At 38.6% G+C, this 17019-nt stretch overlaps 1 protein-coding gene across 1 annotated transcript; it reads left to right on the plus strand.

Annotated features, from left to right (window-relative positions):
- The first annotated feature begins 290 nt into the window (after positions 1-290).
- Positions 291-16510, plus strand: TWF1 (twinfilin actin binding protein 1). Its single transcript, XM_079304913.1, is given in 10 exon segments — positions 291-477; positions 3631-3708; positions 5986-6164; positions 7314-7409; positions 8615-8719; positions 13280-13405; positions 13604-13754; positions 14164-14285; positions 15793-15799; positions 15802-16510. Coding segments are annotated over 10 exon segments (1050 nt in total). The 5' UTR covers positions 291-452; the 3' UTR covers positions 15963-16510.
- Positions 16511-17019: the final 509 nt, after the last annotated feature.

Here is a 17019-nt window from a genome sequence, read left to right on the forward strand (position 1 = left end):
TGTGCTCCCCCAAGCCGGAGCCACAGGTCTCCACCACGGGCTCCTAGAGATGAACTAAATTCCCCTCAGTTACTTTTCAGTACTTCGGTTAACAAGCAACCGGGCCGGGGGCACACGTTCCTTCGTGCCAGGCATGAGTGCCCACAGGCTTTGCGCTGCGGGCTGTGGCACAGCCGGTGAAGGGGGGCGGCAGAAAGGACAGGAGAGCGCTGCCCCGTCCCGGCTCTGGAGCGCCAGAGGAGCGCAGGGGGAGCGGGCGGGGCAGGGCGGTCCCCGGGCCGGGCGCTGCCCGCTGCCCTCAGCCCGGCCCGGCCGGCGGGCCCGGAAGGCGCCGCGCTCCCTCGCGGCCGCTGAGTGGCGGCGGCGCGTCACGTGCGCGCGGCCGGGCCGAGCCGGGCCGGGCCGGGCGGGGAGGAGGCGGCGGCGGTGGCGGTGCTCGGGCGCGGTGCGACATGTCCCACCAGACCGGCATCCAAGGTACCCGCGGGACTCCCCGCGCCTCGCTCCGCGGTGCCCACTGCTCCCCATGACAGCCGTCCCCGACTCCGCGGTGGCCGTGCCGGCCGGGCGGGAGGCGGGCGGAGCGCCTTTCGCCGCGGGTCGGGGCGCGGCGCGGGGGCAGACGGCTGCGGCGGGCGCTTAGCGGGCCGTTCCGGGGGGGGTTTCCCACTGCCGCGCTCTGTCTTTGTTGCTGGAGGAGCCCGTCTTTTGCGCCGCGGGCTGGCGAGGGGGGCGAGCGAGCGGGGGACCTGCTGCTGGTTTCGTCCCCGGCGGCCACGGCTCCTGGAGCCCATAGCTCGGTTCCCAGCCAGGCGGAGGCTGCAGGGTCGATCGGCCTGTCCGCCCCGGAGAGGCAGGGAGCCCGCACCTGGAAGGTGCTCGCTGCAGAGCCCATGAATGGCGGGCAGGGCCCCCTGGGCTCGGGTAGCTCCCCAGTGCCGGTTTTCCTGCGGCGCGGAGTGAGCGTCGAGCCGGGGCTGCCGCCTGCTCGGGGTCGCCGTAGCGAGTCTGCGATGGGTGGGACGGCGCGGGAAGTGCCGGGGTCGCTGCCGGTGCCCCGGAGCGAGAGCCGTGCGGAGAAGCAGCAGCCCTGGCGTACTGGAGTCACTATAAAGCACATTACTGGAGGCCACGAAGGGGAAAAGTATGTGGGAACCTTTTTTTCCAATGTTTGCAGGCCTTGGAGAGTGCGAGGAGCAATTAGGTGACAGCGTATTGTTTCGCAGCATTAGCGGTTCCCCTGAATCACAGAATTGCTAAGCAGGGATTATATTGCAGGATTATGGAGGGGTCGGGTTTTACTGTCTGGATTTCTGCAATCTGCGTGCTCGGTGACTAGTACCGTGTACTTTGCCTGCGCTCAGATATTTATTGTTGAAGGTGACTTTTGTCCCAGCCACGGCAGCCCTTAGCTGCTCTTCTATTCCTTTTTTGTCCATTGGCTGCATGTGGTTTGCGCCCTTTTCTCTCCCTTCTTTTCCTTCTTTTGCATGCTAATCTTTGGTCTTTTTTTGCAGCTTCTTGTTTTAAATTCTTCAACCACCCTCAGGTTAGAGGTGCACCTGGTTCATGGTTTGTTTGTTGGGTTTTTTTCCCAATTTGGGGAAACCTGTTAGTTAGTAACTCAGAAGCCCTTGTTCTCCTGTCGATGCTGGCAGGGAGGAGCAGAAGAGCTCTATTGCTTATTGTGAGCAGAAGAGTGGCTAAGCCTCTTCTGCTCTGCTGCATGTCATGGAATCGTTCTTCTCTCGAGGAGAGCTGTGGCAGCTTTCCTTCAGGAACCTGCCTCAGCAGGCACTAATCAGGAGTCCTGTTTGCAGCAAAGCATCAGCCTCTGCAATTTGGACAAGGAATAGCTCTACTTGTGCCATTGCTGGCTTTAGCTACAAACAGGCTACTGTCACTCATAAACAATTACAAGATTTGGCAGCATGGGCTGCTTTTTTTCTGGAAACAGAAATGAAGTCATGGGCACAGTGAAATGTACCAGGCAGTTGCTAAAAGGACTGGACTTTTTAAACGGGCCAGTGCAGATAAATACTGTAGGAAGTCACAGAATACAGTAACTGGGGGGAAATACAATTGAATGACTCTAGTCTTCTAAATATTTTTAAAATAATATTCCCTGCAAAAGTATTTGTGAAATAAGCCCATATTTTGATTCAGTGTCCCTCTGATATGCAGAAAGTTTAAGCAGAAAATAATATCACTGTTGTGAATTCAAAAACCGTCATGATGAAAAAACCCCATAGATCACTTAATAGCGAGCTGCTTTCACAAATGTCTCAAAATATTTTTTCAGGAAACTGTCATGGTTCTGGAATTTATGTAGAGACTGCTGTATTCTGGTCTTGTTTTGGTGTGTGGTGTTGAAATGAGAGAATAAGGATCAAAAGGATAATAGGCAAGAAGAGGATAAAGAATGTTCTGGGGGAACAAAACATCTAGAAAATGGCACAATGTTTGGTTGCTCAATGGAATGGTGAAGATGAGCAGAGATTATTAGAAAAGCTGGCAGCAAATTACTGTGAGGGTCTGCACTGGTTAGTGGGAAGAAACTGGGATGAAACTGGGATTGAACTGGAAACTCACTGCAGTTCAGTTTAACATGTTCTTTTAACATGCTATTTTTGACTCTCAGGATGGACCCGGCCCACTTGGATGAACATAAATGTAAAATGTTTTAAGTATGGGCAATAATGGTGCTGGATACCATCTGTTCACTTGGCCTCAACCTGACTATAAATAATCCATTTTATTTGTTTCCTGGTTTGATGTTTGTTTTGCTGGTGCTATGCTCTATCCTATGGGATTGCTTAAAGACCAGCTTGCAATAAATGCTTTTCAGCAAATCCTTACAACCCTCTGTCTCTGGTATAGTTAAACTGATTTGCACTTGGATTATTTAGCAGAGCAGTTGAGATAAGAATGGCCTTCATGCAAGTCAAGAACAGTTCTTCAGTGTTCTTAGGGAAGTGAATCTGTCATGTTGATAGTACAGCGCCAATGTGATTTACAAAAATGTAAAAATATTTTTGTTACTTTGTAAATTCACTACAAGCTATCCTGTTACAACAGGCTGGGGCTTGAACAATGCCCTCAACCATAGAAGGAGATAAGACAGTATGGAAGATGAGCAGCGAGTGGAGGTTTCACTGGTACTCTGCAGAGAGGTGTTCTCAGGAAAGACCATCACTTTTGCCAGACAAGCTCTAACATTTTCCTGGCAGGCGTAAAGTTTCTGTCTGAAAGTTTTTACTAAGCCTGCAGACTTGGTGAAGCTGTTGTAATTTGAGATGTGTCATATTTTTATTGTGTTGCTGTGTTAACTCTGAAACATGAGATTGACGATATGATGTCACCTCTAATTTTCACAATGTTGGAAATCATTTGGTGTGCTAGAAAGCAGGTCTGTTTTGTAATGTTGCCTTTCATCTTTGTGTGGCATGCTGATGGTTGGAACAGTGTGCAGCATAGCAGCAGCATCACTCCTGGGTTCATTTTTCTGTCCAATTTTGTAGCAAAGAGCCAATAGTACATTTTCCAGTGGTGTTCTTACCCTCATGAATATTCTTTGTCCTAAGGAAGTGAAATGTGTTAATTTGATTACTTTTATTTTCTCTTTTGCAGCTAGTGGAAGTGTTAAAGACATCTTTGTTGGAGCCAGAAATGGACAATACAGGCTTTTAAAAATCATAATTGAAAATGGTTAGTCAAATTTTAATTTTTTTTTCTGGTTCTTTTAGTTATTTTCTTAGTTGTTTTAATGACTTACAAGTACAATTGTTTAAAAACCAGAACTCTGCCAAACTTAATGTTACTAAGGTTTTTCATCTATAGAAGGTAAAATTTAAATTTTGGTGATCCTAAGTTTTTTACTACAATACTACTGTATTTCATCAGTACAAAAGTACTACATGTAGAAAGTCTTGCTAAAGTTTAAATAGTAATCTGGTTACATAAAAAATATCTTTATAAGTCTTTAATTTTATTTCAGTTTTCAAAGTTAAAGCAGTTTCTTAAACCTCAACATATATGTATAAATAGAAAATCACATAATTTCAATCAGAACTTGAGTTTGATTTTTTAACTTCTTGGCAATGGATATAAGCTGGAAACATTGAAAGATAGAATATATAATTACTTTTATTTTCTTTAATAGCTATATTGGTGGATTGTATATGATATTGCCTGGTGTAGTCCATCTTTTCAAGCATGTCAGTTGTCCACTTTGAAGTTATTTATTCTAGACTTCATTCATTTACAGTTCACTAAAAATCTGTTAGCTAGAGAAAGTTACATACATACACAGACACACTTTTATTAGTGGTAATTAGGTAATTTATTAGGCAAATAACCTACTGTTACCTCCTTTGTGTTTGCTTTTCTTAGGAAGTCTTCTGATATTTTAATATGGCTTTAAGGCAGTGGGAATAGTAAGATTACAGGCAGGACTTTGTGATAGTCTAAGTAGCACAAGGTAATTGCTGAAAAACCATTGTTTTGTCCCATTAAGCAAGGCAAAACAAGATGCTTTTGTGTATATGCTAATTTATAGTATGAAGTAAAGCCTAGGAATAACTTACAAATTGAATACTTTCTCTATTTTTTTCATTTCCGGTATTTTAATTTTTGTGTGTGTGTTTACGTGTGTATACACACATATTGATATGAGTATATGCATTTCATCTATAAGAAGCAGCATCCAATCTTTGATAGTATTTTCTGCAGTTCAAAAAGAAACCTGTAAAACTCCCAGTGTTGTTTTGGAAGAAGGGCAGTTGCCTCATCTGTCTTTAGGAGCTTTAAGTAAGAGATAATAACCAACAGATAATAGTCAAATCGTGTTTTGCTAATCTGAGTTAATAAGAGAAGAGATTTGCTGCTGGGCAGCAAAGTTCCTCTGGCTGCATCTTAAATCCAAGTGGGTATAAATCCACCTAGAGTTCAGAATTGGTGAGTACATTCTGAATACTCTTGGTTTAGGTGTGCAGCTTCAGGTAATGTGTGTCTAATTCAAGGAAGGGCCAAACACCCTTGCCCTGAGTTACTGTGGTGGAATGTGTTGCTTGAAGTTTTGCCATAGAGGCATTTGTGTGTGTTGCACTTTTGTCTGAAGTTTTATAAGTTAAGCCCTAGACTATCAAAGGTGATTTGTATACTAGCTATACTATCTTCAAAGAGTTGCAGAACCCCATTTAAACAACATATTTCTATTCCACTTGTGTGGGCTAGTATTTCTTGGGAAGCTGATAAATGTTTTGTAAGACAGTATACTAATACTTTCCTTTGGAAACTGAGATGTGATGTATAAATAAGAGAAAAATCTTGTTGCTACAGCTGTTCACATAATTAAATACCATTGAAGTATTCTATACAGACTTAAGCCAATTATACATAATAAACAACTTCAGTCATTTAAAGAGAGCACAGCTATGAAGCTATATTAGAAAGAGGTTTATCTACTTACATAGTCAAGTCACTGATTAGTGCAAGCATTTCATTCCAAACTCTTTTCACTGTATAACTGGATTATTGACTCCTTACAGTGAGGGCAAACACCAATCTATTATACCAAGAGCATCAGGAATTGCAATTCTAAAATTGAAATTCTGTTTCAAAGTTTACTCTTATCTTATTTATACCTAAGTATTCAAAATTGAAAATACACTAAGTGTTAGAAAACAGTTCTTATTTCCATTCCATGTATGTTATGCTAAAAACTAACATCAGTAGTAACTCTTCAGATCAAAGAACTTGATAACAACCAGCATGTTATTTCTCAACTATCAGTATTTTGGTTGAAGTAAGTTAGGGTTTGAACATAGCTTTTGTAGGAATTCACCCAATTTTACATTTACTGTTCTTGTCTTCCATTCTTCTGTGCATAATTATGAAAAATTAACTTCACATTGTAATTATTAATTTTGACAGACTGTACAAACTGTATTGTTGCTAACCTGTAGCTTTGGTTATTTGTTTTAGAGCAGCTTGTTGTGGGATCCTCTAGACAGCCAGTTGGATCATGGGAAAAAGATTATGATTCCTTTGTCCTTCCCCTTCTTGAAGACAAGCAACCATGTTATATATTATACAGATTAGATTCTCAGAATGCTCAAGGATATGAATGGATCTTCATTGCATGGTCACCTGATCACTCTCCTGTAAGTAACAGTCATCAGAGTCTTCATATTAATGATTTTTCAGCAGTACCATTTGATCTGAACCCAAGATATGAAGGAAAAGGATTTGAGGAATGAAGAATTCCCCAACGTCTCCCTACATTCCCAGAAGAAAATTAGGAAAATGTTTCCTTAAGATGATTAAAATCAGTAGGTTTAGATGGAGTACAGCTGATCCAATGTATTTTTAGCCTGACTGGTGGACAAAATACAGTTTTTTTGTCCTGTCTTAATGTCAGTGCTTGAGAAAAATTTATGGAAACATATAGGACAGAAATCTTAATGGGTGCTGATATAGAGACGGATTATAGTGTAAGCTCAAGCTGTTTATTTTGTTTGGCTTGCTGGCTGCTCAGCTGATGCTTGTGGATACGTGGTGTGCCACAGAATACACTGCTTCTTAATGGCTTGAGAGCATGGGAGAGGACTGAGGTTAGAATTAAGGATTTCTAGGAGAAACTAGGATACAGGTTCTGGGAATGTGAGATAAGGGAAGGCAAAAAGCAAGGCTGTTCCAATATTCCTACTGCTTTCACTAGCAGTTAGGAAATAATAAGACTCCAAAAGTTGATGTGTGTAGAGATGATTATGTGGAAAAAGTGAAGTATTGTGGAGAGGATAACACAATGGTGAAATAAAGTTGGAAGGTGGGACTGCTGAGAGAGGAGTAAGTGCCTATGTTAGAGTCAAGTTAATAGGGAGCAAACACAGTTTTTCCACTCTGTAGTTGAACCATAACTATCTGGAGTCGCTATCAAATCAAAAGTAATAATGAGTTTAGTACACAGACCAGGTGAAAAAAGATTCAAACAATTGTGGTTTTTTTCCCTATTTAAAATTGGTAAAGATTATTGATTTTTTTTCCCATTTTGTAAAAGCTCATACACAACTAAGGTTGCAATTCAGTTTTGAAGATACTTTGATAATAATACATAGTGTCATGATGTTGTGAATTTAGTAGTATAAATATCACAATTCACAGCTCTACAAGTGCAATTTCAACACTTAAAATACTTGTTCAAAAAAGATGTTTGTTAATGGACTTGGTAGACCAACATGCTAGATTCTCTGTGTACAGCAAAATTTTAAAAAAGAACTAAACCAAAAAGTGGCTGTTTTATTATATGCTAGGTTCGTCAAAAAATGTTGTATGCAGCAACCCGAGCAACACTTAAAAAAGAATTTGGAGGTGGCCATATTAAGGATGAAGTATTTGGAACAGTACAGGTATGTTTTTCTTTTCAAAGTCAGGACACTAATTTGATACTGAATATAGTAGCTGATGTTACTGATATTTATGTAGGCTGTTTATGGTCTTTTTGGATGAAGGAAAAAAGAGTTAAAAGCTATGTGTATTATTCCAGTGTTAAAGTGGAATTAAGCTCATTTGAACAAGTTAATAGGTATAGTTAACGTTGTCAGGCTTAGAAGTCCTTGCATCAAATGGTTATGAAAACTAAATAACCTAAGAATGATAGGCATATCTCTTAATCTCTCTGCATGAGAATGAGTCTTCTAATGCAATGGAAGGAGTTGGAGGTTTGGGGAAGAATGGAGGATATTGTACTTGGGGAAAAAGCTGTGAGAGAGAAATGTGCTGTTGTGGTGGACTTGAGACTATTAATTCTGTTGCTCACTGAGTAAATAATTCATTGTATTTATCATTAACCTGTCATGAAGTCTTCATTATCTTAACAAATGTGCAAATAAACTTCTCTGGAAAGGCTGTATTCTGGGGAGGTAGGTAACTGACTTGCTAAGAGGGTTTACTGGTGGAAGTCCTGTTAATTTTTTCTTGTCTGTTCAATCAACTAGTCTCTCACCACCACTTGCATCAAACCATTAGCAGTCTATGCAATATGTGGAATTTGTGTCTGAGATTCTGTGTCAGTTTTGAGAAAGGAGTATTATGTCTGTCTTACTGTTATTTCAGAATGGGCCTGGGGCACAGGGAAGATGAAATTGCTGTAACTCACTTTTTCCAGGCTCATTATGTTTCAGCTTTTATACATCTAAATTGCTGGTTTCAGTGTCTTTATAAACTTCTTAATTGTTGCTGGCCTTTAATGTTCATCTGTGTGAATACCACAGCTTCTTCAAGGTGTTCAAGTTGCTGATCTCACTCAGGACCTTGATCATCAGCATCCAGTGGGTAACTTTGTCTTTATTTTGTTAAACCCAAGGATGGTTTGGTTGCAACCAGCTGTGTTATTCTGGTGGGACCCTATTATGGTCCCACCTGCTAATTCATATGTATTAACCTGGATACCTCTGGGCTTCTGAAACAAGACAGAATGGAATATTGGAATATTCAAATGAAATGACCATAACTGTATGGAAGGCAACTACTTTTTGCAATGCTCCATAGAAAATCTTTGAAGAAAAGTTCTATTCTAAAAAAAGCTTGATAAATATTGATATTGTACTTTCAGGATGATGTTTCACTGAATGGATATAAAAAATATTTGATATCACAATCCTCCCCTGCACCTTTGACGGCAGCAGAAGAGGAACTTCGACAAATTAAGATTAATGAGGTACCTAAAATGTCTTCAAGCATGTGTGGGAAATGGTGCAGAGTTCCAAATGTATTGTAGGAAAATGTCTTTCTAGGGTAAAAAAAGAACAGAAAATGGGAAGTTTCAGAAAGTATGAGTGGATGAGCATATAAATGTACTTCTCAATGGGTTGACACTGCAGGATGATGATGGCTGAAGTGGAATGAATGATCTCGCTGCGTTTGAAGGAATGAGTGTGAATGAGTGTGAGAATCAGAGGCCTGGCAACTGCAGAGCTTAACTGTTGCAACTTCAGCTCTCAGTATCACTTGATGTCCTCCTTATGAAGTGTCACCAGGCACTGGTACTGGTTGCCCAGGGAGGTTACCGTGTCTTCATCCTGCAGATATTCAAAAGATGTTTGGACAGAGAGCTGGGCAGTTGGCTCTAGGTGGCTCTGATTGAACAGTGTCCTTGGACAAGATGACCTATGGAGAGGTTTTCCAATCTCAGTCAGTGTCCACATGTAATTGTCCCCATGCATTTCCCATGGTGGCAGAAATTGTAGAGGAAACACAGAATAGCAATTATTGCAGTGAGTGATTGCCAAGAGTATTTCAGCAGCCTCATTCTTACAGAAAAGTTTCTGATAACTGAAAGTTTCTTGATACCAGTGCCCTTGTCTTTGAGAGGAAGGGAAGAGGATTCCAATAAATATAGAAATCCAAACCAAATAACTGATCACTTTAAGAGACAGATTTGTCTATGCTACAGGCACTTTTTAGAAAAATCTCTATCAAATGTCTTAAACCAGAAAAAAAAGATAATTGCCAGCTAGCTAGTGGCAGAAAAGTTTCAGAGGATTGTTTTCATCACATTTTGCCTTCATTTGAACACGGTTTATTAAAATTGGTCATGTGTTGAACTTATTTGTTCCTTAGACTTTTATGTTAGAGCTGTGGTACATGTGTTTGAAGTATGATTTATTTCTGCAGCTGGCTATCAGGCAACCATTGTGTTAAATAGAACTGTGTATCATCTCTTATGTTTTCACTCACTGTGTTTTTGCTGCAACTTTGTTGTTAGAACTGTGTATCTTTTCTTACGTTTTCACTCACTGTGGTTTTGCTGCAACTTTGTTGTTTATTGACCTTTTTCCCCCAGTGGTGTCTTTTGTTCATTTTTGTGTCTGATTTTAACAATTTAATACAGAAATACATTCACCATCTTAAATACTGCATTTTACTTCATCAGCTTAAAAAAAAACCCATGATGATGAATGATGAGTAATGAATATAAAACTTCTGTGGGATCAGTGATCACTTCTGGTATTAGTGCAGGTACTACATACAATGTGTTTAGAAGCTGATTCATGCAGACTAAGTCTTTATATGTTCTGAAATTTCAATAGCAATGCCTTTGCTTTTCAGGGACACATAAATTGTATATGGCTGCCATTTTGGCTTTGTTTGAAACATCTCACAATACATTAACTTAATGTCATTTTCTTCTTCATTGTTTCCACCATTACAAAGCCTGTAATTAGACTTAGAAAATGAAGAGCTTTCTGATTTTAGTAAGCTTTCTATGTGCATATTCTTTCATAGTTACCCTAAGAAATATTTTACTGGGCCAGATCAAAGGATCACCTAGTCTGTTGTCAAGTCCTTGAAAAAAGCAGCAGAAATCTAGAAGAAAGAAATCTAGGAAAGATGTAGGAGCAGGACAAGAAGGCTGTAATTACCTGTAATTAGCTGTAATGTTCTTCTGTTGCCTCAACATTTGCAGGTAGGGATCTTCCTGCACAAAAGATGACATCTTACTACATAATTCTTCTTAATGGGTTTTTCATCCATCATCTAGTCTTGTCATTTCTATAAATCCATGTAAAGGTTTTGTTGGCCACAGGTCCTGTGGCAGCATATTTCATAGCTTGACAAAATACCGTGAAGAACCACTGACTGCTCTCTAGGATCTCTAGTTAATTCTTATACCTTACAGATAGTGTGGTGAAGACAAAGAAGAGTCATTCAGTCAATCCTCAGTTTCCCCCTCTCCTTAGATAAAGCCCTCTGTATCCCAGAATGCCAGCCATCACTTGGGCTGCATCACAAGCAGTGTAGCCAGCAGGTAAAGAAAGGTGATCCTCTCCCTCTGCTCTGCTCTGCTCTGCTCTGCTCTGGTGAGAGCACCTGGAACACTGCATCCAGCTCTGGGGTAGTCAGCACAGGAAAGACATGGACCTGTTAGAGTGGGTCCAGAAGGGGGCCACAAAAATGATCATAGGGTTGGAACATATTCCTGTGAGAAAAGGCTGAGAGCTGAGATTGTTCAGCCAGGAGCAGAGAAGACTTCAGGAAAATCTTAGTGGCCTTTCAGTACTTAAAGGGGGCTTATAAAAAATAAAGGGACAGATTTTTTATCAGGGCCTGTTCCAATGGAACAAGGTGGAATGGTTTTAAACTGAAACAGGATAGGTTCAGATTAGATATGAGCAAAAATTTGTTTTATGATGAGTGTGATGAGGTACTGGAAGAGGTTGCTGAGAGGTGGTAGATGCCCCATCCCTAGGAACATTCACGGTCACGTTGGATGGGGCTGAGCTACCTGATGTATTTGAAGATGTTGCTGCTTACTGCAGGGGGGTTGGACTAGATCACCTTTAAAGGACCCTTCCAACCCCAACTGTCCCACGATTCTCTATCCATGGACCTCTGTTGTGTTCCTCATCAGTTATCTCTTCCAGGCTGACGAGTCTTAATCTGGGTAGTTCTTCCTCCTAAAGAAGTCACTCCATACTTCTGATCCTTTTGCTTTTCTCTGCAGTTTTTCCAGTTCTGCTATATAATTTATGAGATGGAGGGATGGGGAAGCCAGATCTGCATGTGGTATTCAAGATGCAGGCATGTTACTGATATCTACAGTGCGTAATAATGTGTTCTGTTCTCTACTCTTTTTCCTAACAATTTATAACATTTCATTTGTGGGTGGGTAGTGTTTGGGGGTTTTTTGTTTTGCTTGGGGTTATTTTCAGATTTACTCAGGATGACATGCAAGGTCTTGCTCCTGAATGGTAGTAGCCAGCTCAACCCCATCACCATACAAGTAAAAAGAGGGATTTTTTCCTCCTGCGTACGTTTGCATTTATTCACAGGAAATTTCATCTGCCATTTTATCCAGCACTCAGCAGCCATTATTTACTAATCTTACCTCTTAAATATTCTTAAATGATTAGGTGGTTCTGTTCATTTTCTTCTATCTGGAGTTATGCTGGGTTACTCTTTTCCCTTGTCTATCTCCACACTTCACAGCTTGTTTTTAAGTTTGGAGTACTTATTTTCTACCTGTATTTTAAAATGGTTTCTACAGTATGGTATTTTATTATAGTTTATTATTTTTATGATGCCTATTCTATGCAGATATATATTTTGCAAAACATGTTTTCTATAACCTAATTCATAAATTTATCAATCTTTGTGCAAAGTAAGCTCTTCACTTGCTTTCTTTTCCTCTTTCCTTGTTGCTGACAAGCTGTTCTTTCAAATGTGAAGTATGTGTTGCCACAAGTGTTTGCTTTTAATTTTTTTATCAGTTTGTTTCATATTTTATTAGTATCTGTTTTTAATAAAGCAGCACATCTTCTAGTTGATAGATCTAAGGCCCATACTTTCCATTTGGTACACTTTTTGACTTTTGCAGTTTCATAACCAATGTTAAAGGTAATTGTGAAACTTTAAAAGGAAGTGAATATATTCAAAAAACTGTACTTAAACAATAAACTAAGACCAAAAAGACTGGAGGCCAGAGCTCATTTTGAGAGAAACTGAATGAATATGAAGATAAACATAAATTCTTGAACATCAGCTTTAAAATAACTGTTCTCTCAAATAATTTGACACTAATATAACTGGATTATGAACAATTGTCTAGCTTGTCCTGGCTTTTTTTTCTTTTTTTTTCTTTTTTTTCTTTTTTTTTCTTTTTTTTTTTTTATTTAGTGCTAGACCTTCTAAGAAGTAAGAAATTAGGATTTTGTTTGTTTTGTTTGCTTTGGTTTTGGTATAGACTTTTTGGGGAAAGCAGGAGGGAGAGTAGTAGCTTTACTTTTCCTTTGAGAAGATCAGTTTGTCTCATAATTTCTCTCTTCCTTCAAAAATGTTGACTCCCTAGAAATCATGTCTTTTTTTGATCTAAAATTTTTCAAGCTGTAACAAATTTTATAAGGAATATTTTCAGTTCAAAAGTATAACACAGCATGTGAAAAATCAAGATTTTTCTTCCTGGTTTCTATACCAGATTTTAACTTAGATCTTCTTCACTGACACTTGAACCAGTTTTCTCTCAGATGATTTTGTCACTCTGCTAAGCAGAGCTGTTTCAGAGATAAGAAACTTCACAGGCTAGCAAACAAACATGACCTATAAATTAAAAAATGCAAATTTTTTGTAAATGGGAATGATTTCTTGGGGTACTTTATTTTTGGAATAGCTACTGCTAACTCTATGTGTAAACACATGGAATGCATTGTCAGTCATTATATGAAACCAAATGAATGCCTGCAGAGATTTCTTTTAACATCTCAGCTGACTTGTGTTCCAGGTACAGGCGGATGTTGGTGTAGATACCAAGCATCAAACACTGCAAGGAGTAGCATTCCCCATTGCTAAAGAAGCTATTCAGGCTCTGGAGAAACTGAAAAATAAGAAACTCAATTATGTACAACTGGCAAGTATAAAATATGTTAACTATTTTTTAATAATGAGTATAAAATAGATTACCTACATATTAAACAATGTGTGTTGATGTAGTATGCTGATAAAGTACCATTTTGAATTAGATTAATTCAAGATTTTTTCCATCCTGTCATGTTCTCTTGTTTGTTTTTCTGTGCATTAACTATACTCATGTTTACTTTGTTCACAGCAAATTGATATGAAAAATGAAACTATAATTTTGGCCAACACCCTTGACACTGAACTTAAGGACTTGCCAAAAAGAGTTCCAAAGGATGCTGCGCGTTACCACTTTTTCCTGTATAAGCACACACATGAAGGAGACTATTTGGAATCCATAAGTATGAGAAAATTTCTCAATACAAAGCTTCACTGGCTTGTTTCAAATTCCTTAGGGATTTTGAGTCAGAGAGGAAGATGTGTCAGCATGATCATAAATTTCAGAATCATTTGGTTGTGAAACTGTGAACTTGTGAAAGAAAGCTCTTATGTTTGTAAAGTAGTGAGCTATCCCTTTTGATTATGAATGCCCATAAATGTGGAAATATACAGATACCAGCCATTGTCTTATCCCTTGTTTGAAATGAAACATTTGCTGAAGCAAAAAAGCTCCAGAACGTCACTACATTTTTTGTTTTCAGATTGCATAGTTAATTTCCATTACCTCTCTGCTATAAATGGTTTTATGATACAGCTTTTGATGGAGTGTATTTATGGTCTGATTTGTGGTGTTGTTTTCTTTTCCTGCAGTTTTCATCTACTCTATGCCAGGGTATACCTGTAGTATACGAGAAAGAATGCTCTACTCTAGTTGCAAAAGTCCACTGTTAGAAATTGTAGAAATGCAGTTGTGGATGCAGATAGCCAGAAAGGTAAGTTCAGTGGGTATGTGGGTATTTTCTCCATCCCTGTCTTCCCTTCTTAATGGAAAACTATAACTGTCTCTGTCAGCACCTTGTCTGAACTATGACAGGTGTTGTGTAACTTAAGTTTGTCCTGAAGGGGAAGTAATTGTTGATAGAGCTAGAGATACAAAGTTAAGTCATGGAAGTTTTTCTCTGTTTCATAATTTCTACACTTTTATCCTGAACAAATATATCCTTCTGCATCAAGGAAGTATTTAAGAGTACTTTGAAGGACTTTATAGAATTAACATGATTTCTTACTCAAAGTTGTGTCGTATTTTGGACCACAACACATTGCTGTTGTTAAACACTAAATTCATTTAAAACCAAGGTTATGTAGGGATTTTCAAAATAATTTCAAACTGGAGTTCTGAAAATGAAAACTGCTATCTTAGGAGTCCTTGATGGGGCAAACAAGCAATTGCAAGTAAGCTGATCTTTTCACACTGTATAGATTTTACTGCAGTGCAAGAAGTTGCTTCTCACCTCTTGAACAGAGATCACAGAAGTCCATTTGTGACAGTTACTTTTTTAATACTTTTGTGGAAGCTTAGCTTCTGTGGAGATTGTTTCCCTTAAAAATAGCAGAGTTAATACTAACCATTTTTACTGAGATGAATTAACTAGATTTTTTCTATGTGTATTTGTATCTAATTATTTTTCTGAAATTGCCTTTTTACAACAAAATTAAAGCACCATGTGAGTCCTGAAAATTCCTACAGACAGCAATTTCTGAGCATGTACTTGTAACAACTAAACTGGGGCTGGCAAGTCTGTCAAGTGTTACGGTTGGCAGGGCATGAAGTGCTGAATGCTCAGCAGAGCAAGGCCATAGCGTTTCTCTGAATTCTAAATTCCTGCAATTTTAAACACTGGAGTTTGGCTTGAGAACACAGTTTTCTTCTATGTTTTTGGTTTCATATATATAGATTTTGAAAACTAAAACACTCCCCTCCATTTTGTTTTTCCTTGCTAAGCACTTGAATGCTTTCTGAGTGGTAGTAGCCAGCTAATAGTACAAGCTTCTTTATACTTCTCTTTTTCAAGAGATAACAATATGTATGTACATTGCTTGTACAGTTAGTGTTTAAAGTGTATTATAGTGAACAATTTTGATTCTTAAAACATGTAAATACTTCAAATGAGTAAATAAGCACTAGTTCACATGGAATACATTCTCCTAGTTAGTATTAACAGTACACTGTGCCAAAACTTGGGACAAAAAAAAAATTCCTTAGCATATGTACTGTTTAGTCATGCTTACATTTCAGGAAAATACTTAAGTCACACTTAATACTGGTAGGACTGGTAGGGGAGTCGCAGAAGAAACTATCCAAGATTTCTCAGGGCATTAAGCACAAGTTGGACAATTTTCATGCTTTGATTTTGAACATATTGCACATATGGTTTTATATAGTATTAGAGTTTCAGCAAAGTTCTTTTGACTTTGAGTATGATATTGTTTTCTCTGCAGATTGAAATAGAAATGGTGACGAGTTAACTGCTGACTTTCTTTATGAAGAAGTACATCCAAAACAACATGCTTACAAACAGAGTTTTGCTAAACCAAAAGGTCCTGCAGGGAAGAGAGGAATACGAAGACTGATTAGAGGTCCAGCAGAGACTGAAACACCTAGTGATTAGAAACTGTGTTTGTATTTGTTAAAATATTAGAGTAAGAAATGGAATTCTGGCTTTTGATAATGAACTGAAATCATTCCATTCATAGATGCTAAGGATAAAAAAAAACCTCTTTTTACTCTTCTCTTTTCTGACCTCAACACTTTTTATATTGTTACATGATTATATTTGTTGACCATGTTTTATGACATACAGAGGAGATAATTATTTTAAAGCTAGAAGATAAAAACTAAGCTAGTACCCCTTTATTTTAATTTAGAATCCATTATTTAATAGCTGTACATGTGGTCATTGCAGATGTAAGACTATGAAGCCCATGTATTCTGTGGGTAAGTCACAACTGTACTGTTATGTGTAGCCTATTAAACCTGTGAGATTTTCCATGTGAGAAGACATGAAGGACTACATAGCATTGTCCCAATTAAAACTTTATTTTTCCTTGTAGTACTTATGGACAATAGTAAAACAGAAGGTTGTCTTTGGTTTTTGACAGGTGCATTGCTGGATTTTTTTGTTGTTTTGTTTGGGTTGTTTTTTGTTTTGTTTTTTTTTTCTTGTAATGGAAAAGATAAACTAGAATCAGTTATCATTCAATTAACATAAGCATTCAGGAATAGGTGGATTTGTATGCAATAGCATAATTTTCCTAGGCAAAAACTTGGTCATCTCAAATTCGTAACTAATTTCATGAATTATCTTTTAAAGAAATCTCACATAAAACACCATAGTTTTTCCAGACTTACGTATCACTTGTAAACGTTACATATTAGGTAACTGAATTGACAAGTAAAAGGTAATTAGAAGTCCATGAGTTTGAGTATACTCAATAGATTATAGAGCTACTTTCAGAGCAATATGCCTAAAGTATCTAGTAAGTAATTAATTATCAGTGCACTTGGATCTAAAAATATTTAAGTGCAGTAAAATTTAAAGTAGACTTGCTTCATAACAGTGAGCTATCCTTGAGGTCCTACTGTGTTTGCAGTATCAACTGCAATTTTTACTTTCAAGATATTCTGAAAATTACTATTCCTAAATGTTTGAACTTCAATAGTAACTT

This window comes from Erithacus rubecula (genome assembly GCF_903797595.1).
Source record: "Erithacus rubecula genome assembly, chromosome: 4".
Classification (NCBI taxonomy): Eukaryota; Metazoa; Chordata; class Aves; order Passeriformes; family Muscicapidae; genus Erithacus; species Erithacus rubecula.